This window comes from Mirounga angustirostris, unplaced genomic scaffold (genome assembly GCF_029215605.1).
Source record: "Mirounga angustirostris isolate CCGP_5_RB_7025 unplaced genomic scaffold, mMirAng1.0.hap1 SCAF_3, whole genome shotgun sequence".
Lineage (NCBI taxonomy): Eukaryota > Metazoa > Chordata > Mammalia > Carnivora > Phocidae > Mirounga > Mirounga angustirostris.
The window spans coordinates 145460836-145483387 of NW_026991711.1; the positions used below are offsets into that span (position 1 = coordinate 145460836).

At 36.4% G+C, this 22552-nt stretch overlaps 1 protein-coding gene across 4 annotated transcripts in view; it reads left to right on the forward strand.

The window, feature by feature from the left end:
• The first annotated feature begins 229 nt into the window (after positions 1-229).
• DNAJC10 (DnaJ heat shock protein family (Hsp40) member C10) overlaps positions 230-22552 on the forward strand; it is a 54554-nt gene continuing 32231 nt past the window's right edge. For 2 of the 4 annotated variants that reach the window (XR_010410240.1, XM_064586788.1), the window contains exons 1-8: positions 230-682; positions 2131-2480; positions 4068-4233; positions 5505-5555; positions 17225-17307; positions 17547-17678; positions 18207-18300; positions 19478-19555. Coding sequence is in view for 3 of the 4 variants with exons in the window: in XM_064586788.1 (XP_064442858.1) it covers positions 2277-2480; positions 4068-4233; positions 5505-5555; positions 17225-17307; positions 17547-17678; positions 18207-18300; positions 19478-19555 (808 nt within the window). In the remaining variant the exon portion in view is untranslated. The remainder of the gene's footprint in view (positions 683-2130; positions 2481-4067; positions 4234-5504; positions 5556-17224; positions 17308-17546; positions 17679-18206; positions 18301-19477; positions 19556-22552) is intronic. The other 2 variants (XM_064586787.1, XM_045868401.3) reach the window with 2 other exon arrangements.

Here is a 22552-nt window from a genome sequence, read left to right on the forward strand (position 1 = left end):
AGCCTGTAATCAGTGTCACTTTGGCCAAGTTACCCTTTTTCCACAAAATTTCCCCTCTCTGCCACACCCACCCACCAACCAGAAAAATGCTCCATAACTCTGCCTTCCCTTTAAGAACAGGGCCACGCGGAAATTGAACGCCTAAACGTGCCCTCCGGGTTTCCCCGTCACCATAGCAACTGGAGCAGGAAGGGGCGGGCTCCGTCGTCCTACGACCAGCTCGCCGCGTGCGCCAGCCGCTTTAGTGCGGGGGCGCGGGCGTCCAGGGTCGAGCGGGTTTCTGAGCTCGGGGTTGGAGCCGGAGCCGGAGCCGGAGCCGGATTCCGCGCGGACGGCCACGTCAACCTAAACCTACACCGCCCTCCCCACCCTGCTGCCGCCGCGGCCGCTGAGCCTGCCGCAGGTCCTCCCAGGCCGCGTCCTCCACGCCTTTCCCACAGTGCCCCGCGCCAGGCCCCGCCCCGGTTCGGCGTGGGGACCGGGGCGCGAGGAGCCGACTGGAGCTGCTACGCTGGTTGCTGCCGGTGCGGCTCGACCTCCCCCATCCCGAGCGCGGCGGCCGGGCGGTCGGAGACGGCGTGCTTCGTTCGCGCGCGCACAGCTTGCGTTCGGTCGGGTGGGGTCCGCCGCCGGGAACTGAGGATGGGGGAGTAGCTACAAGAGGCGACCCCGCTGCACCGAGGTGGGCATGGGCCGGGGCCCGGGGCTCTCCAGGAAGGGAGAGAGAAATGCCTGTGCACCTCAGTCTCCCTTCCCTCCCCTCCGCCCCTGCGGCCGGTTTATTGTGTTCTCGCTCCCCATCTTTTTCCAATTACCTACATCGTCCCCCTTCTTCCGACCTCGGTTCCCTGCTTCTAACTCCCAATTTCTCGCTTAAGCCTCAGTTCCTCAGGCTCCTCTCTCCCATGTCCCGCCGGAGACTTCACGCACCAACAGCACTTGATAGTCTCTTTCACGCAAGGTCTCCCATCTTTCCCTTCTCCCGCATCCCATTCTGGAGTGATGGCAGCCAGAAAGCTTTCGTATTGGATTTACCTGCAGCTTCCACCTGTACCCGAAGCTCGGCGCGATCAAGTCAGCCACACCCACGCTGAGAACGACCGCTGGGCAGGGAACACCCCTTGTCCCAAAGTGGTGTTTAAGAATATATGTTCTCTGTTTCTCTCTAGTCTTGTTTTCTAGTCTAGATATTAGTTACTCTCCATCACTATACTTTACAAGGGTATGTTTCAGTTGCATGAAAAGGAGGAGTTAGAGATGAGCCAAAGACCATTCGCAGGTAAGGAGAAAAATTTAGAAATAGACATTTAGAATTAAATGAAGAAAAGAGAAACAGAATGCTAAGAAGGTTAGATTTTTCAAAGCAGTTTGAGATCTTTTGTGATCTGATGAAGTGGAGATTATTTACCCTATACAGGTGAGCATGTCAAAATAACTGATTCCTTCTCCTTTTCTCTTTTTTCCTATTTTCATTTATCTCAAACGTAAACTTTGCAATAAAATTACACTCTTAACTTGTAGTTATTATTCTGCTATTTATATAAAGTAGTCTCTGTATAGTGTAAGCAACTATTGAGGAAACTCAGAAAATAACGGCCATACCAAGTATGTTGTCTCTTATAACAATATAAATTCATGCCATTCTTGGAAGAGTTATATGAACAATACCCTTTGAAAGGACCCTATACTTCTAGTCCCTCCAAAGGATATTTCCTATAAGTGAAAACTTGATTAAAATGATAACGGTGTAGCCTTAAGTGGCAAAAAAAAAAAAGTCAAAAAGGAAATGGTATTACAAAAGAGCAGTTCTTAAACTAGATAGGAAAGGGAAGGAAACAGCTTTTTCCCAACTTTGTGTTCTGATGCTGATCAGAGCAAATAGTTGAATTTGTTTGTTTTTAAAGTGTTCCAGCTAGCTACAACTACCTGCTACCTTTTACCTTTTATCTCCTGTCTTGAGTGGTTTCACAAATTGGGTATGGAAGCAGTGAAAGGGCCCCCAAAGAATAGAGCCTGGGCACTCACCGTGATTTGCCATTGAATGGAGACTGTATTACTGGCCATATTATTTAATAGTGTTAGTGCTATTTTTTTAAATGTATTTTTAACCACCTGGTTTCCTCTCTTTAGATTGACATTTTGGGAGACAGTTTCATGATGCTTGATTCACTCTTGGAGTAATGTGAACAGAAGTTCTCAAACTTGCATATTGTATCAACTGGAACCAGCGGTGTATGTTATTGTTCACTTAAATCAGAACTTGTTTAAGAAAAAGAATGGGAGTCTGGTTAAATAAAAATGACTATGTCAGAGACTTGAAAAGGGTCATTCTCTGTTTTCTAATAGTGTATATGGCCATTTTAGTGGGCACAGATCAGGATTTTTACAGTTTACTTGGAGTATCCAAAACTGCAAGCAGTAGAGAAATAAGACAAGCTTTCAAGAAATTGGCATTGAAGTTACATCCTGATAAAAACCCGGTAGGTAAAATTTTTTTAAATATCTCTAATGTATTTTAGTAAAGTTTTGCTACATATTTAAATTTTAAATAAGTGCTCAAAATGGTTAAGAAAATCACATGGCAAAAATCACAATTCAGTTTTTGTACTAAGAATCAGCAAAATAGTCTAGTTGAGAACAGTGTGAAGGAATGTTGATACCAAAAATTCAATTCCCTCTTAATTTGAAAACTGATTTACAACAGTTCCATTACAGGTGTTAATTCCAAAGCCGACAGTAATGTTGTGGAGTAGTTTAAGTAGTTTTTTTAATAAAGTAAGTTAGATCAGGGACACCTGGGTGGGCTCAGTCAGTTAAGCGTCTGACCTCGGCTCACATCAAGATCCCAGGGTCCTGGAATCGAGTTCCGCATCGGGCTCCTTCCCTCTGGCTGCCGTTCTGCCTGCTTGTGCGCTCTCTCAGTCTCTCTAACAAATAAAAAAATCTTAAAAAAGAAAAAGTAAGTTAAGATCAACTACTTTATAACTGTAACAGAAAAAGTATTTCCTTAGAACTTGGAAGGTTCTTGCTAAAAATGGCAGTAATAGCTAATAATAACGCGCTTCAACTTTCACTGTTTTCTCCCACGTACAAATCCCAGACCAGAGTCAGAAATTATTATAAATTAAAACTTAAGAGCAGCCAAATCCAGTTAATTCCAGTCATAAATATTTGATTATATATTCAATGTCATTTTTCAAAACTAAATGTTTTAATACTTACAGTATTTTTAATAATTTATGTAACTTTTTAACGAGATTTGACTCATCAAGAAGAAAGGTGTGGTTTAAAATTTTCTGTTTTCTGTGTAGAATTTTTTAAATAGAGTTATTTATTTATTGAATAAAACTTAGCAGTAGAACTCTTATTGGTTATTTTCCTGAGATCTGCACTCTATTTAGAATTTTTATTTTTCATATTTTTCTTTAAATTTTCAGAATATGATTTTTTAAGTTTCCATATGAGAGATGGTAGTCCTTTTATAGCTAATTATTATCTAGATGAAAGCATTCTTCAAAAACCAGTTCTGTGAAACAGTAACAAATGAACATTTCTAATCCAGTTTTGAGTTTTACTCTGATATTAGTCTCATTTAATTATCTGATAGATTGGGCACATACCTTTTGTTTTTTGTTTTGGGGTTTGTTATTGTTGTTTTTAGTTAATATGTTGGTTTTGCCTCAAATGGAAAAATAACCTACAAAATTCTTTGTAATTGTTTTAGGGGTAGTATAATATTTACAAAATTAAATGTTTCCAAGGTTTTGTTAGTTTTTCTCAGTTGCATTTCTTAGAAGGAATGACATACTGTAAGACCATATCTGTCAGCCTTTGGAGGCATCAATTCTCATTTCTATGTTACTTTCCTTATTCCTTTTTTTTTTGGAAGATTATAGTTCTTTAGAAATACTTTATTTTAACCCATGATAACCCATTTCATTATCGTACTCCTCCACCTTACTTTGGTATCTATTCTCCCAGAAATCTCAAGATTAAATCTTCATATAGGCTTTGAAGAGACTTGATCGTGTACCTAAAACAAATGTTATATCTAATATTTTTAATAGAATAACCCAAACGCACATAGTGATTTTTTAAAAATAAATAGAGCATATGAAGTACTCAAAGATGAAGATCTGCGGAAAAAGTATGACAAATACGGAGAAAAGGGACTTGCAGATAATCAAGAAGGAGGCCAGTATGAAAGCTGGAATTATTATCGTTATGATTTTGGTAAGATGATACGATACTCTGTATGAAATACTGTTTTTTATTTGAGTAAATTTAGAAAATTAATTTTGTTTCACTACTAAGCTTATGTAGTTAATATGTATCACCTTGATTCTTTTTTTTTTTTTTTAATATAACATTGGAGCAGAATTCAAAAGGGGGGGAGATAAAATAAACACAGGTATCAAAGCAAGAGGGAGCATTCACTTACCCAGTATTTCTCTTCGTTTTTAATTACCCTGAAATGCAGGCTAAGAATTGAGGTATGCTTTTGTAGTGACCACGTAAAATACTTTAAATTAATATTGGAGTATTTGTTTCTCAAGACTATTTTTTTTTTTTCAAAATAGCATTTTCAGTTATATTCACTGCAACGCAATAGCATGTATCAGATGTCAGCAATGTATGTTTCACGGGCTAAATCTGGCCTGCCACCTCTTTTTGTAAATAGAGATTTATTAATCATAGAATTATGAGACCATGATAATTACAAGAGTAAAATTAGGCTCATTTATTTACATATTGTCTTTGGCTTCTTTCACTTCAGGGGCAGAGTTGAATAGTTATGACAGAAACCATATGTCCCACAAGGCCTATTTAACTGGCCTCTGCAGAAAAAGTTTGCTAACACCTGGTGTATATCCATCACTAGTATTATTTTGATATTTTATATAGTAACAAGAAATTTTCTCACATTGGTTTTAATTATAAAATTTATATTTACTAAATAAGTTGGTCTCTACTTCTGTAAATCTTGTAAGACTGTTAAAAAATAAAATATTTTAGTGATACGATTTATTTAAAAAACCATATAATCTAAGAAGGAAGTCTGTAGTCTAGTTAACAGTAACGTATCAGTGTCAGTTTCCTAGTTTTGATATTTTATTAAAGCTACATAAGTTACCCATTAGGGGAAGCTGAGTGAAGGGTACATAGAAGTCTATTTTTACAACTTCCTGTGAGTCTATAACTCGTGCAAAATAAACAAATAATAGAAGTTTTCTGTGGAGATATTATGGGAATATTAGGAACTCCTATACACAACTATGACAGTCCCTCTCAGGAAACGGAATTTTTTGTTTTTTATCACTGTTTAGATGCATCACCAGTGGTATTATTTACTCTCGGGTTTTGTTAGTTTGTTGCACATTCTTCAACTTTGAGATTTAGTACAGTAATCTGATTTTTGATGGTAAAACAAGAGTAACCTATTCTTATATGGTAATTTGTTTTTATGGTGAACCATTAATTTATAATTTTTACTTTTAAATTAGGTATTTATGATGATGATCCTGAAATCATAACATTGGATAGAAGAGAATTTGGTAAGTTCATGATCATATGATTTTCTAAAACTAGTCCAAGACCACTCTTTTACCTAAAACTCTTAAGGACAGATGTATTTGGAATTTAGAAATTTTTTTGGATTTTAACATGGTAATGTAGTATTTTTAACTTTTAAAATAAAATAGTTATTTTACCAGCAAAAATGGGTGTATTCAGGAATAGCAGAATATTGTAATTCAGGACATGCAAGCTATCGTAAAACCACAGGGAAGTCCAGCAAATAAAACTTTATTTTATGGAGAAGGAAGTTGGGAGGGGTTGTTTTGAATGAGAATCCATTAGAGAAAAGCAAGAATTCAAAGAGATAACAGTTTCTCATTAGCTGATTTGCAGGGGTAGTGAGTTTCTTATAGAGGATTCAATGTACATCTTTTCCTGTTGGGGCCTGTAATTGATCATTTTTTCCTGTTGATGATTCTTCTGTTAGGGTCTTCCTTTGACAGTTCTTCCTGTAATTGACTTTGATTGGTATGGCTCCCCCTTTCAGCTTCCCCAGTCTAATGAGGTTTTCCTTTATTTTCACATTTCCCCCTTTTGGTCAAGATCTTTTTCTGAAAGCACCTCTGATCAAGAGTCGGGTTTTCCATATTTAATGATTTTGTTCCTTAATGCCAGGAAGGACCTTTTCTGGTCCTCACATCCTACTTCGAGGAAAGTACATACCAGAAACCACTTAGGGCCACATTTGAATAACAAGGAAGGTGAGGCACTTCTCATGTATAGTTCATATTTGTCAAGATTGTAAGCATTGGAGATCATCTCCTTACTGGGTACGTGATTTTTACAAAAATTTGACAGGCAACAAAATACAAAACTTAAAATATATTATGCAAAAACAGAAGTAACCTAATTCCCAAATTTTATGATGGTTCTAAACCAAGACCCTAGATCAGAAAGTAACTAACTGAAAATATTTATTGGCACTTACTCCAACTTAGGGGAGAAAATTCTCCCAACAGAAACAGACTCAGAGTTATGAATGCCTCTTGGAAGTCCCTGTTTAAAGTGGCCATGAAAGCAAAGCAGTGAATACTGCAAGAGCACACTGAATTAACCAAGTGCATTTGGGATGATACAGTGCAAGTATAAACATGAAGCAATAGCCAATGTATTTGTTGCAAAAAATAGCAAATCCTCAAAGATGTATTTAAACAGTATTGTTATGTCAAAAAAACTGTTTCGGAAACAAATGTTATCTAACACTACAGCCTGTCAGGTTTGCAAATTCAGAGACCATGAATTTGGATAAGAGTTCCGGGGTGGGGGGGGTGTGCCTGGGTGGCTCAGTAGGTTAAGCGACTGCCTTCAGCTCAGGTCATGATCCTGGAGTCCCAGGATCGAGTCCCACATCGGGCTCCCTGCTCAGCAGGGAGTCTGATTCTCCCTCTGACCCTACTCCCTCTCATGTTCTCTCTCTCATTCTCTCTCTTGCTTGCTCTCAAATAAATAAATAAAATCTTTAAAAAAAAAAAAAAAAAGAGTTCCAGAGTCAGATAATACATCAGGTGAAAGAAAGACTTGTGAATTCTGAACCTTCTAAACCTTCAGAAAAAAACAAGTAAAGAATTAATTTGATCACAGGATCATGATGAGGCTATTTCCAAAAGGCCATAATCAAAAGAAGAGGTTTCTCCCTGTTGCAAAGGTTTGGGAAATGCAGACAAAGCCTTCCCTTCTCTCACATACAAAGAGGAAAAAGGGAAGTTGGATGTCTAAAAGCAAGGGGCTTTATTAGGTTTTTCTTTAAAGTACCAAAAGCTGTGTCTACCCACTCTTTCCAAATAATAGGGTCAGGTTTGTCCTTTTTTAGTAAAGCATATAGAGGTTGAGCTAGAATAAAAAAGTTTGGAATCCACTTTCAACAGTGTCCGGTCAGTCCAAGAAAACCTTGTAATTAGAGATTAGTTTTAGATTTGGGTGAGGGAGGAGGAGTTCGGGATGCAATGAAGCCTACCTGAATCCAAATGTAGCCCTTGTTCTGAGATCAGTTATAGAACTTGAATTTGTGCAAACTGCAATTTTTCTTTGGAGACTTTACATCCCTCTAAGTCCAAAAGTTTTAAGGCATAGATGTTGTTTTCCTATGAAGAGGTTCGAGAAGGGCAGCAGAGAAGTAAATAATCTACTATTGTAACAAAGTAGAGCCTGCAGAAAACTTTTTATCATTCAAATCAGCTTTTAAGGTTTGGAAAAAGTAAGAAGGTCTTTCTGTGATACCCTAGAGCATTACTGTTCAGGTGTATTTCTGTTCTTCGAGAGTGAAAGCAAAAATAAATTGGCTGGCCTTATCAACCAGAATACTAAATGTGTACTGCATAGATCAGTTATAGTGAAAAATTTGCTTTTGTGGGAATGGAGATCAGTAGCATATGGGGGTTAGGAACAACAGGGTGCCAAGTGGTAACAATGTTATTTATTGCTTGGTGGTCCTGAGCAAACCTCCATCCTCGATTATTTAGGTTTTCTTACAGGTAAAATAAGTATGTTATGGGTACTAGTGCAGGGAATAATGAGGCCCTGAAGGGCTTCTTTATTTATAGGGTATTCATTAATTCTGGGGAGAGCTTTTGAGGGATCTCTTTGAATCTTGATGGGAGATGCACCGTGGATTCTGCCAATATCAGCTGAAGATCTTGCCCAAAAAGAGGACAGTAGCTGATCCAATAGGAACAAATGATCATCATCCCCAGACTCAGCTATGCTGCTGTCAGAGCAAATAAAAGATGTCAAAGGGTCATTTAATTCACCTGGTTGGCTATTTTAATTATCACTGTCAACTTGTAAAATTATTTCCCCCTTTTGGGAGAAAGGAATTCTGGCATATTTTTCTAGGAAATCTCGACCTGGTAAATCAATGGGGTGGCAGAACTAAGGAGAGAAAGGTGCATATTTCTTAAAGGGCCGAGACAAAAGGGAATAGGTTCAGAGATAGGAACCTGTTGAAGTTGATCAGAGACCCCCACTATTTGAACTGTTTTAGTACTCGGAGGCAAGTTTACTTTATAGCAGTGAGGTTGAGCACCAAGACTGTAGCTCTGGTGTCAAGGACAGGGAAAAATTCATTTCCAATCTGGAGAGTGGTTTCTCCAAGCTGATTAAGTGGGAAGATTGGGAAGACCCCTGGTAGTTCCTTGGAGCCCCATTACTGGGAATTAGGAGGGCATTGGAAAGGTCGCTAGAAGGCTGAAGACATCTGAAGCACTTAAGAGAGTAACAATCTTTTATTCAATGTCCTGACTCTTTGCAACAACAGCAGAAACTAGGAGGTTTTGGTTTTGCTTAGGGGCTTTCATTTGCTGGAGTTGAAAATTAAGAATTGTAGTGATTTGTCTTTCAGGTTACTCATCTAGGGTGTGAGCAAGCTGGTTTGCCAGATCTAATCTGAAGGGGACACGGTTTCCCATTTTGTCTTGGTTCTTTTAAGAGAGAGACCCCAGTTCAGCCTGCTAATAAACATAAAGTTAAATGCTACCTGTGTGGATTCAACATGCACAGCAAGATCAGAATTTTCTTTAAAGATAATTTGTAATAATCATGAACAGGCTCATCAGGCTTTTGTGTGCAAGCCTGAATTTTGTTCCAGTCAACAGGCTTAGGAAAGGCTACTATAATTGCTCAGTGGAGGTTTCCAGCCGAGTGTTCTAACATCTTGCCAAAAGTTAGGGGTCTGTTTCTTAGAATCCCTTTCAGGATGTTCCCCCTGGACTGATTTCATCCAGCGTTTGGCCTGGCCCTTGTGAACAAGCATGTAGACTAACTGATAAATATCGGAGAAACCAGGTTGGCACGTTTGAATCACTCTGCTAAAATATTCAGCAGACCTATGGGGGTCCTCACTCACTTTAGGAAACTCTTTTAACTATGGCTTGTAATTCAGCCTTAGTCCAGGGAACCTAAGAAATTTGGGGGTTATTTGGATCCTCAGAAGTCTCTAAAGGGGCAGGTTTTAGTAGGTCCAGGAGAGGTGGGAGCAGGGAGAGGTTCTAAGGAACAGAGAAGTTAAATGAGAGAATTCAAATGAGGAAACCAAGGGCATAGAGGAGGCGGAGCTTGTGCAGAAGGGAAGGAGGATGATGGCAGTGGAGGTGGTGGGGCCTGAGTGTGAGGGGCTGCACACGTCCTGAGGCAAGATCAGGGAGGGGGAAAGGAGCCCTTGGAAGCCTTTTTGTCTTTTTTTAATTGTTTGCCTCATTTAGTGAAAAATTGTATTTTGCAGAGGCAAGTTTAGGTTCCTGGTAACGGTTGGTTGCTTCAAAATACCAAGCAATATAGGCATCCCATTCAGTTTCGACAACTGTAGAGCCATGGCTATCCAGCTCAGTTTTGAGGAAAGTAAGTTTGGGGAGATCGAAAGTTCACCATAATAGTCACTGAAGTTCTAAAATTACATTTAGTTAAATGGGTCCATTTATTTAGAAATATGCATGAGGAAGGACCATAGTTTTTAAACATAAAACTGGCTGAGGTCCTAGAGGTGGAGATGCCCTCAAAGCATTTTGATGACTGGTACCCCATTTCTTAGAGGTTTTTTCCTAAAGCAAAAAGAAAAAAATAGAATAAAAAATAAAATATTTTACCAGCAAAAGAATGGATTTATTCAAGAATAGCAGGGAATTACAGTTTGGGACATGCTATCTAGGGCAAAGACATAGGCAAGTCCAAGAAACAGCAGAGGGGAATGTTATTTTATGGGGAAGAAGGAGGAAATTGGGAAGGGTTGTTCTGAATGAAAATCCATTGGAGGAAAGCAAGAGTTCAGGGTGATGACAGTTTCTAATTGATCTACAGTCTGTAATTGATCATCTTTTCTGTTGATGATGATTCTGTTGGGGTTTGTAATTGACAATTCTTACTATAATTGATGCTGAGAGGTATGGCTCCTCGTTCTAGCCTCCAACTCTAGTGAAGTTTCCTTTTATTAATTTTCATAGTATACACTATGGATTAAATGTTCTTCGCAGAACATGGGGCTGTATACTTTTTTCTAAAACATTAATATTTCTGCAGAGAAATGTGTAAGTATGTACACCAAAAAAAAAAAAAAAAGAAAGTAAAAATAATATGTAGCCAATAGATAAGTTCAGGACAGGTTTGGATGCCACGGGAGCTTGCTGCAAACTTGCACATAAACTCCCGGTTTTGGAGCTTTTGGATTTCAGAGTTTCGGGTAACTGTGGTTATTTTGGAAGCAGATTTATTTTGACTTATGTGAAAGTGGATATAAAAATAACAGTTCTATTATAATTTTTCATTGCATTTTAGAAAATTTTAACTATTGGATTAGATTCTTATACTTTCAAAGGTTGTACAGGTATAATAAGTTTATTCTTTCTTTTCTATTTCAAATCAATATATTTTACCTCAAATCTCAATTTTATTTTGTTCTATTACAATCTCATTTAATTTAGAAAACAAAAATAGCATACTAGCTGCAAAAAATAATGCATATAGGTTTCTCATATATTATCATTATCAAAGATGTGTTCTAGTCACTTGATTTTGAACAGTTTCTTCTGACCAAGAATTGCATTTATTCTTATTTTCTACGTCCTGTTGGTGAGCTTAGGCCTACAAAGTCAGTATTCGGTGTATCACTCTATCAGTAGTCTTACACATGAACACTTGAACAAGTGAACACTTGAACTACTACTCATACACAAGCTGGCAGAATCATAACTTCACTGCATGTAGTTATATAAACCTATAGCTTTCCTGTATGGCTGTTATTATCTCTCATCTGCTAGTCTGCCAGTGAGTGTTTTGGGACCAGTAGGGCAGAAAACTGGAATCAGAGATAGAATTGGAGGAACTGAACAAAACTTGCAAGCTGACGAATTAATGAATTGACCCAAAATGAGAGATTTTCCTGATGGTTATATTGCATATGGGTTCAAACTTTTTCAGATGTGTCACTATGGAACAGTTAAGAACTGCTAGTAGTTCATGTACAACCCCAAAGAGTAGTTAAAAATACAGCCACAAAACCTTAGAGATAATTTTTCGGAAATAATAAACTACTACTGATAGGTTCAGTGCATAGTTGCCACCATGGCATCTGATCTCTGACAATACTCTGTTACTGGGCTGAAACAAGCTGATCCTGATGTTTTAATTGAAGAAGCTGAGGCGAGATAGTATCAATCAATCGTGTAAATATCACATTAGCCTACTTGGTTGTGGGTCTCTTTCTATTACCAGTTATTTCTCTTGGTTTGGGTTACTTAGTCCTGTTTTTTGTATAACTAATTATACATATAATTACAAAGATATTTTAAAGTTATGTATGTTCTCTTTCTCCAGAGGAGTTATGCTTTCTTCTGGCTGGGGTCACTAACAACCTCAGATCAGTTTTATCCAAATAGAGACTGAAATGATTCAAAAGCTGAGCTTTGGACTTTGAGAGGACTGGCCACTTTCCAGTTCATCTTTGTTTAGAGGACCCTTTCTTAGATGTGCCGTGTATTCCATTTTTGTCCCTCTGGCCTCATGAATATATTGAAAGCTCTGCTCAGTTTCTTGCCAATCAACTACCTTTTCTCAAAAACACTGGCTCTGTGATTTCCACCTCCTCCCGTGCTTTGGCCCCCTAATTCTTCACTGTGTTGGTAATTGTCTGACGCTTTCAACAGAAGTCTTATATTTTGTCCAATTTTGGGGTTGTAGTGGGAGAGTTAGTCCAAATTACATAGTTCACTTTTATCAGGAGTGAACTCTAGAAAGTTTATAGTACAGAAGAGAAAATGATTAGTAAACTCCACTTAATGTTCTCATCCTTCCCATTAAACGTGTGCATACTGTCTTTTTATATGTCACAGGAAAGTATGATACCGGTCATTATAAGCAAATTCTAGACGGTATCTGCAAAAGCAGAGGACATCTCTCACTTTTACTAGTCATTCTGAATAGTACCTGCATAATACAGGCATCCTTTTGAAGACAAGCTCAAGAAATTACAAAGGAGCTCACAGCACCTCTGCCTCTTTTTCTTTTCTTTTTTTTTTATCTCCATCATCTGCTAACAAAATGCAATCTAGGATTTTGTTCAATTGGACTTTGTCAGGAAACTCTTCTTTGGAGAGTAGTTATTGTTAATTTCAGGGTCTTGTTATTATGAACCAGACATACTTATCTAGTTAATACAAGACGTAAGGGCATCTAACAAAACTTCCCATTCAGTGTTGAAATGATGCAAAGCACAGCCCACATAGGGTGAACTTCTGAACATTCTGGGCCATGTTTGCGGGAGTGTGTGCAATAACTGGATCCTTAGTAAGGTTTTGGGGACTCTCAGGAACATGGGCTATACTGGATTGCTTCCCATTGACTGAGACTTTTTTTGAAACCCTTTTCCTTGGGCTAAGAAAGATGAAATTCTACCATTGCGAATAATGACACAAACTTCTTTTAACTAATATCCTAAATTTCCTAATTTATTTCCATAATATTCACATCAGGGAGTGAATTATTTCTCAATAACTGAAATGAATCAATGAATAAATAAACCTCCTCTTAAAAGGCTTCATTCTGAGGGACAAAAATTGTGGCAGAATTTTTTTTAATGTGCAGTTTCATGGAGCTGTTGTTGATTTCACAACCGTGCTGTCTGCCGGCAAGTCCCGTGCTGCCTCTTTGTGAGTTATTATAACCAAGTTGTCAAATAATATGTGGTCATATTATAAGAATGTTTTGTAGGTAAGTGGAAGAGAATAATAAAACATTGCTATAGTTTATGAGTGTCCGTTCCTATTCCAGGCAATTAATATTTATCATATTTAATCTTCACAACAAACATCAATATTGATAGTAGTGTTTTTTTCCACAAATTACAAACTGCGTTTCAGAAAAAAAAATTACATGCCTAAGTTCAGCTAATAGATATCTGTAGTATATTTTACTATACTCGTCCGTGTTGATTGTTTCTCCTTGAGGTGCTTCTCTGTGATGGAGAATTACACATCTGACTCTTCAGAGTTCAGGCTTGATCTCATGACTTGCTTTGGCCAGTGAAATGTGAACAGAAGTAGTGTATGTCACTTCTAGGCAAAAACTTTTAAGAGCCAACATTGGGTTCACCATTTTGCTCTGTCAGGAGAGAGAGCATTGTTGAAAATAGAGAGTGGTGAAGTGATATGGAGGAGAGTTGCAGCCAACTCAGTATAGACATGTAATAGATGATAGAAATAAACCTTGCTTGCCAGCCCATGACGTAATTGGAATCCTTTCTGTACTATAGCATAACCTTTCCTGACTGACACAGTACCAGAGACAGGACGTATGCTCAACTCAGGTTCTTCTTAAAACCCATGCTCATGCTGCTCTTTTTCTCTTAAATGAAATAAACCTGTTAGCATTAGCATTATTTATCAGTTGTCTTATTGACTGTATACCCTATACTTGTACATTTAGTTTTACTAATTTATGCTCTTAACTGACCTCATCCTATTTTTACATTTTTCTAGGCTAACAAGTTATTAGCCGTAGTTGTGTGGATATTAATGGACATTACTGTAATTGTAGAATTTAGAAGCTGAAAGTTACGTTTTGAAATATACTTGTTTTATTCTGCGTTGCTGGATTTTATAAAAACATTGAGCTTCAATAACACAACATTAAGAATATTTTTAATTTGGGGCGCCTGGGTGGCTCAGTCATAAGGCGTCTGCCTTCGGCTCAGGTCATGATCCCAGGGTCCTGGGATCGAGCCCCGCGTCGGGCTCCCTGCTCCACTGGAGGCCTCCTTCTCCCTCTCCCACTCCCTCTCACTGTGTCTCTCTCTGTCAAATAAATAAATAAAATCTTTAAAAAAAAAAATATTTTTAATTTTACTCAACAGCAGTGGGAACTATGTAAATACGTTAGAAGTGCTCTATGAAAACAAAGTACCAAATAGAGATTTTTTTCACTGTGAAGTTTTGTGTCAATTTAAATGCCATTCAGATTTGTTGTATATCATACTTTTATTTAAGACTTATGAACAGTCCTATTTTGTCTAATCATTGCTTTATCTTTTTATATGTAAAAACCCATCTCATTACTTATAGCTAATGAAATAACCCCATTTCTGTTAGAGTCTTCACTAAATTCATTAAAATTTTACCTAAATTATTACCAGTTAGTGGTCTAAGTCAATGTGGCAATTATTTCAGCCACTTAGAGTGATCTGTTGGTCAGACTTCCTACACATTGCCAGGGAACAGCTGATAAAATTCTAAATTCTACACTTTACCAGTAATGTACAGATTAACTTTTTTCCACAGATCTGTGTGTCTTGTAATTGAAAGTGGATATTGAGTCTTGTACATGTTTCTATTTAACGTGAATTAGTTATACATATTTAAAATAGTATGTTTGGTTTAATATCTTACAGTAAATTACATAATTTATGAAACTTTTATTTATAAATTCCTATTAACTGATTTTGATATGGAATTATACAGAAACACTTCAACCAAAAGCAAATTGTCTTCACTTTTTTGTCTTGGATGTTAGAGTGCATCCCTGCAGAGTTAAAAAAAATTTTTTTGTTGTTTTTTTGAGTATAGTTGACACACAATGTTACATTAGTTTCAGGTGTACAGCATAGTGATTCAACAGCTCTGTAGGTATGCTGTGCTCATCACAAGTGTAGCTACCATCTGTCACCCTGAAGTGCTGTTACAATACCATAGACTGTATTCTCGGTAACTATATCTTTTATTCCCATGACTTATTCCATAACTGGGAGCTGGTAACTCCCACTTCCCTTCCCATTTACCCTTTCCACACACATTCCTCCCCGCTGGGAACCATCATTTTGTACTTACATGCCTGATTCTACTTTTTGTTTGTTCATTCATCTGTTTTTTAGATTTCACATATAAGTGAAATCATATGGTGTTTTTCTCTGATTTATTTCACTTAGCATAATACTTTGTAGGTCCATCTGTATTGTCACAAATGGCAGGATCTCATCCTTTTTATGGCTAATATTCCATTGTATATATACCACATTTTTAATCTATTAATCTATCAATGGACACTCGGTCTCCTTCTATATCTTGGCTATTATAAATAATGCTGCAGTGAACAAAAAGGTGCATGTTATCTTTCAAATTAGTGTTTTTGTTTTCTCTAGGTAAATACCCAGTGAAATTATTGGATCATACGGTATTTCTATTTTCAGTTTTTTGAGGAACCTCCCCATAACAATTTACATTCTTATCCACAGTGCACAAAGTGTTCCTTTTTCTTCACATCCTTGCCAACACTTGTTATTTCTTCTTGATTCTAGCTGTTCTGACAGATGTAAAGTGGTATCTCATAGTGGTTACGATTTGCTTTTCTCTGCTGATGAGTGATGTTAAGCATCTTTTCATATGTCTAATGGCCATCTGTATATCTTCTTTGGAAGAATATTCAGATCCCCTGCACATTTTTAATCAGATTATGTGGGGGTTTTTTGGTGTTGGGTTGTATAAACTTTTTATGTATTTTGGATATTAACCCCTTATCAGATATCATTTGTAAATATCTCCTCCGATTTAGGAGGTTGCTTTCTTTGTTGATGGTTTTCTTTGCTGTGCAAAAGCTTTTTATTCTGATGTAGTCCCAATAGTTTATTTTTGCTTTTGTTTCCCTTGCCTAAGGAGACGGATCTGAAACAGTATTGCCACAGCCGGGGTCAAAGAAATTACTGCCTATGTTCTCTTCTTAGAGTGTACATCAAGTCATTTTATAGATTATAATGCATAATAGGTTATTGGCTGGATATCATGTATTCAGATCATTATATTAGCAAATATGTATTTGTGTTTTAAACTGTTAAAAACCTTGATCTAATGTTTTTCTAATAATAGAGTTTTCCAAGGTAAATGACTTATTTAAGGGCAAAGATTAAATATAATCTCCACAGCCCTTACTATGTTGTGTAGTTCTCTTATTTCATTCTTTCAGAATTTGAAGTAGCTGTCAGAACTGATTGAACCAGGTATTTTACCTGTGCCTCAGATAGTAGATGAACTTAAATTTCCATCTCTCTCAGTGTTTCTTTTCTTCATCTCTCTTATCCACACAAACTCCTGTATGAGGTTTGGCTGCTGATTCCTTGTGCCACTTCTCACAGCTTCATGGTGACGAGTGTGTTGCAGCTCAGGGTTGCTCTTTATTCAAGTATGTGCCCAAAGAAATTTTTTTTAAGATATTGTTAGTTTGACAGTTGGTACACAGTTGACCCTTGAATAATGCAGGGTTAGGGGCACTGACTCCCCCCACGCAGTTGAAAATCCAAATATAACTTCTGACTCTCCCAAATATAACTACTAATAGCCTTCTGTTGACTAGAAGCCTTGCGGTAATGTAACAGTTGATTAACACATATTTTGTATATATGTTATATACTGTTATTCTTACAGTAAAGTAAACTGGAGAAAAATTACTAAAATCATAAGGAAGAGAAAATACATTACTGTATCAAAACAAAAAACAAAAAACAAAAAAACCAAGCCCAAGTTGTTCAAGGGTCACCTGTAGTATGTTCTCTTTTTATAGAAAAACCTGTACAGAAAATGACAAAGGTAGCATGAAAGACATAAGACAACAGAATTTTAACTAAAATATGCACAAACCTTTAGTAAATAATTCTAAGTTGTTTCGGTTTTATCTGCTTTAGATGCTGCTGTTAATTCTGGAGAACTGTGGTTTGTGAACTTTTACTCCCCAGGATGTTCACACTGCCATGATTTAGCTCCCACAGTATGTATTTTTTACATTCTGATTGTTAAAGTTTTATTCTAATCTGTTGAGTATTTTTTTTAATGTATTAGGATTTTTTCCTATTAATAGTAATGATAACTATCAATTATCAAATACTTTCATATATGTATGGTTTTATTTGATAAAAATATTCTCCTTTAAGAATGTATAGCTTGAAGAGTGTTCAAGGGAAGAAAAATTATCTTATAAGGGAAATACCTGTGCTTTTTTCCTCATAGTGGAGAGACTTTGCTAAAGAAGTGGATGGATTACTTCGAATTGGTGCTGTTAACTGCGGTGATGATAGAATGCTTTGCCGAATGAAAGGAGTCAACAGTTATCCCAGCCTCTTCATTTTTAGGTCTGGAATGGTAAGGGGTAAAGCTGGCATTTTTTTAATTTGGAACTTTATGGCAAGGAAGATACTAGAGAAAACACAATACGTGATTTTGTAGATTGTTTTGATTTTTAAATCTGATTTTAGGTGCCATCTGACTAGAGCCTAGTCAGATACTTTAAATGCCATTACTTTGACCTTTCTTTATTTCAAAATTAAATGTTTATCATTGGTTTCTGTCTTAACCATTATGCATATTTTATTTTATAGTTCACAAAATATTTTACCTGCATTGTCTCATTGAATATAAAGTTCTGATAGCCCCTTTTTTTTTCTAGTGATAAAACTGAAACTAGAAAACTATTATAGTGTTATTAAAATGTCTTTTGTGGAATCTGTAAAATTGAGATCTTCGTATCATTTGGAAATACACTATACTATTGAGAGATAAATCTTATTGTATTCAAAATAATGTAAAATTAAAAGCATTTGGTATTATTTTTACTGACTTTTTAGAAGAAGAATAAAAGATGTTTCTCTTTTTATAAAAAAAAAATAATAGGGTGCAGTGAAATATCATGGTGACAGATCAAAGGAAAGTTTAGTGAGTTTCGCCATGCAGCATGTTAGAAGCACTGTGACAGAATTATGGACAGGTAATTTTATTTTCTTCATTTGTTTGATTTTCAAGGATGCTTTGAATTTGGTATTTTAATTTTTTTTCAGTAATAGTGTTAAAATGTTGGTTATAATATTGAAATTTTTAAAGTATCTTTTTAGAAGGGAATTTAGTGATTTTTCCTGAGCTCTGCTAAATAGTTGGTATTTATAACAAATGAATCATATTTGTATAGAAACTAAAACAGTTAAGATGTGGGAAATGAATACAATGTGATGCTAGGTGTAATGGCAGCTTTCAAAGTGCAATTGAATGTTTAGTTAACCAAGTGTTTTATTGCTTTCATAACTGTACTGTATGGCAGTCAATTCCTGCCTATCTAGCGTAATTTAAGTTTAAAAACTCTTTCCTCTAATCTTAGACTTCTGATTGATCAAATGACTTTAGGTGGGTTATACTCTGATACCCATGAAATGATAGTATTCACATCTAGTAAGATGTTCACATCATTCACTGAATATAAGTTATGTCTGTGAAGGAAGGCATTAGTAAACCATTAATGCAGTGTAGTAACTATTATGATAGAGGCAATCTTAGGGAAATGTGAAGAATATAAAAGAACTCAGATGGGGAAAAGTGGAAGGATTAGAAAATACTTTTTGAATGAAGTCAGACCCAATCTGTCATGAAAATGAAGAGGAAGCCTTCAGAGATCACTGTGAACTTGGTAAACTAGCAGTACTTCGCCATGAATCTAACAAAAAGATGGGCAGTGGGGTACGGTGGTAGACAAAGCTCAGATCACAGGGGCCTTAGTTACCAATTAGTCACCAATTTCTTTCTTTCTTTTTTTTTTCTTTAAAGATTTTATTTATTCATTTGAGACACAATGATAGAGAGAGAGAGAGAGAGAGCATGAGCAGGGAGAGAGGCAGAAGGAGAGGGAGAAGCAGGCTCCCTGCTGAGCAGGGAGCCCGATGCGGGGCTCGATCCCAGAATGCTGGGATCATGACCTGAGCCAAGGGCAGACGCTTAACTATCTGAGCCACCCAGGCGCCCCGTCACCAATTTCTTTCTTAATGAAATAATGAATTTAGATTTTAGATGATGAAAACAATGGAAAATCAATGTAGGAATTTGATATACTTCAGGAGGATTTTTATGAATTCCTGAATTCCAATAATAATCAGAAATTTGCTTTATTTTCTTTTAAGGAAATTTTGTTAACTCCATACAAACTGCTTTTGCTGCTGGTGTTGGCTGGCTGATCACTTTTTGTTCCAAAGGAGGAGGTAATTTTGTTATTTTGTTATGATGAACAAACCAAGATATTTAATTTTTAGGTGCCAGTCTTTTTTTTTTTATTGAGATTTTTTTTTATTGAAATAACATTATGTAACTTCAGGGTATACAACCTGTTGATACACTTACATATTGCAAAATGATTACCACCATAGCATCAGCTAACACCTCCATCCTGTCATAAATACCTTTTCTTTTTCATGGTAAGAACATTTAAAATCTACTCTCTTAGCAGTTTTCAAGTGTATGATCTAGTATTATTGGTTATTATCACCATGCTATACATCACATTCCCAGAACTTGTTAATCTTATAACAGGAAGTTTGTACCCTTTGACTAGCTGTCAGTCTTAAGTATGCCACTATAATTGATTATTCAGTACTTCATGCTACAATTTATATTCAATTACAATTTTTTATTTAATGAATACTTACATTTTTTATTAATTTACACCTAAGTTATAAAATTATTAATTTGTTAAAAATTCATTTATGACTTTGGTGGACAAGTTTTTCAGCATAATAATTCTCATTATAATTAGTACCTTCAGGTAACCACAGGTGTATTTGGCAGTTTGCAAAAATAGTTGCTGACAGATGTAACCCTCCCAAAATAATTTTTTTGGTATTATGGACTTTGTCTCATACTTAACATATCAAAAATGTATACATGTTGCCTTTTAAGATATTTGAAGATGACAATTTTCCATTTCTAGGAACCTTTCCACGAGTAAATTAATTTGAGAATTCAATACTCTATGGGACCAAACCACAAACTATTAAACTCTGTTCAAACAATGAGATTGGTTAAAAATCAGCCCCCTTATTACAGAATACCCCCAATTCATTAACACATTTTCATATGTTTAATCCCAACATGGGTCTTTAACCCGGACTTTACCTATCAACTTCATGCTGCTGAACTGAGAACGAATTGCCTTACAGCTAAAATCAACCACTCACCCTATCCCATAAGGCCCATCTTAGGAAGGTATTGCCTTCAAGCAAAAATAACCCTTAAATTAGTCTATCATTGAGGGAGTTTGTTTCATTTTGGCCTAATGCACAGATTTCTGTTCACCCACACATTAAGAAAAACTTTTTAACTTTCTGACATTCTTTTACTTTTCACCCCAGGTAGATTGATTTTACCTCTCTTTATAGGCTCTGTGGTACTACAGTTCCCTTGCTTGTAAATCTGTCTCATTGTATCCTAGCATTCCTATTTAAGGATTTTCATGAAAATGGTGAAGAAGTTATTTTAAGATTGTATTGTATTTTAGGAAGGAAAGCTTCCATATTCATTCTATGAGGACAGCATTATCCTGATACCAAAACCAGAAGACGCCACACAAAAAAAGAGAACTATAGGCCAATATCTCTGATGAACATAGATGCATAGATGCAAAAATCTTCAACAATACATTAAAAAAATCATTTCACCATGATCCAGTGGGACTTAATTCTGGGATGCAACGGTGGTTCAACATTAGCAGATCAATCAATGTGATACTTTATATCAGCAAAGAAAAGATAAAAACCATATGATTTCAGTAGATGCAGAAAAAGCATTTGACAAAGTACAACATCCATTCATGAACAAAGTAGGTTTAGAAGGAACATACCTCAACATGATAAAGGCCATATACTAACCTACAGCTAACATAATACTCAATGGTGACAAACTAAGGGCTTTTCTCCTAAGATCAGGGCCAAGACAAGACTGTCCACTCTCACCACTTTTATTCAACATGGTACTAGAAGTCCTAGCCACAGCAGTCAGACAAGAAAAAGAAACAAAAGGCATCCAGATCAGTAAGAAAGAAGTAAAACTTTGACTATTTGCAAATGACATGATACTTAGTAAAGAAAACCCTGAAGACTCTACCAAAAACTACTAGCACCAATAAATGAATTCAGTAAAGTTGCAGGATACAAAATCAATATACAGAAACCTGTTGCATGTCTATACCCTAATAATGAAGCAGCAGAAAGAGAAATTAAGAAAATAATCCCATTTAGAATTACACCAAGAGTAGTGAAATACTTAAGAATAAACTTAACCAAAGAGGTGAAAGATCTATACTCTGAAAACCATAAAACATGAAAGAAACAAGACGATACAAACAAATGGAAAGATGTTCCATGCTCATGGATTGGAAGAAAAAATACTGTTAAAATCTCCATGCTATCCAAATCAATCTCTAGATTTACTACAATCCCTATCAAAATACCAATAGCATTTTTCACAGAAATAGAATAATCCTAAAATTTGTACAGAACCACAAAAACCCCAAATAGCCAAAGCAACCTTGAAAAAGAACAAAACTGGAGGTATTACAATCCCAGATTTCAAGATATACTACAAAGCTTTAGTAATCAAAAAAGTATGGTACTGGCACAAAAATAGACACACAGATCAATAGAACAGGATAGCCCCCCAAAAAAGCCACGCCTATATGGTCAATTAATCTACAACAAAGAAGGAAGAATATGCAGTGGGAAAAAGTCCCTTCAACAAATAGTGTTGGGGAAACTGGACCACTTTCTCACACCATACACAAAAATAAAATGAAGTTAAGGACCTAAAAGTGAGACCTGAAACCATAAAAATCCTAGAAGAGAGCACAGGCAGTAATTTCTCTGACAACAGCCATAGCAGCATTTTTCTAGATATGTCTCCTGAGGCAAGGAAAACAAAAGCAAAAGTAAACTATTGGGACTACATCAAAATAGAAATCTTCTGCACAGCAAAGGAAACAACAAAACTAAAAGGCAATGTATGGAATGGGGAAATATATAAAGAACTTACACAACTCAACACATACAAAAAACAATCCAATTTGCAAATGGGGAGGAGACATGAATAGACATTTCACCAAAGAAGACACACAGATGGCCAACACACATGAAAGATGATGAGTTATGTTGAGCATCTCACACCTCACACCTATCAGAATGACTAAAATCAAAAACACAAGAAACAAG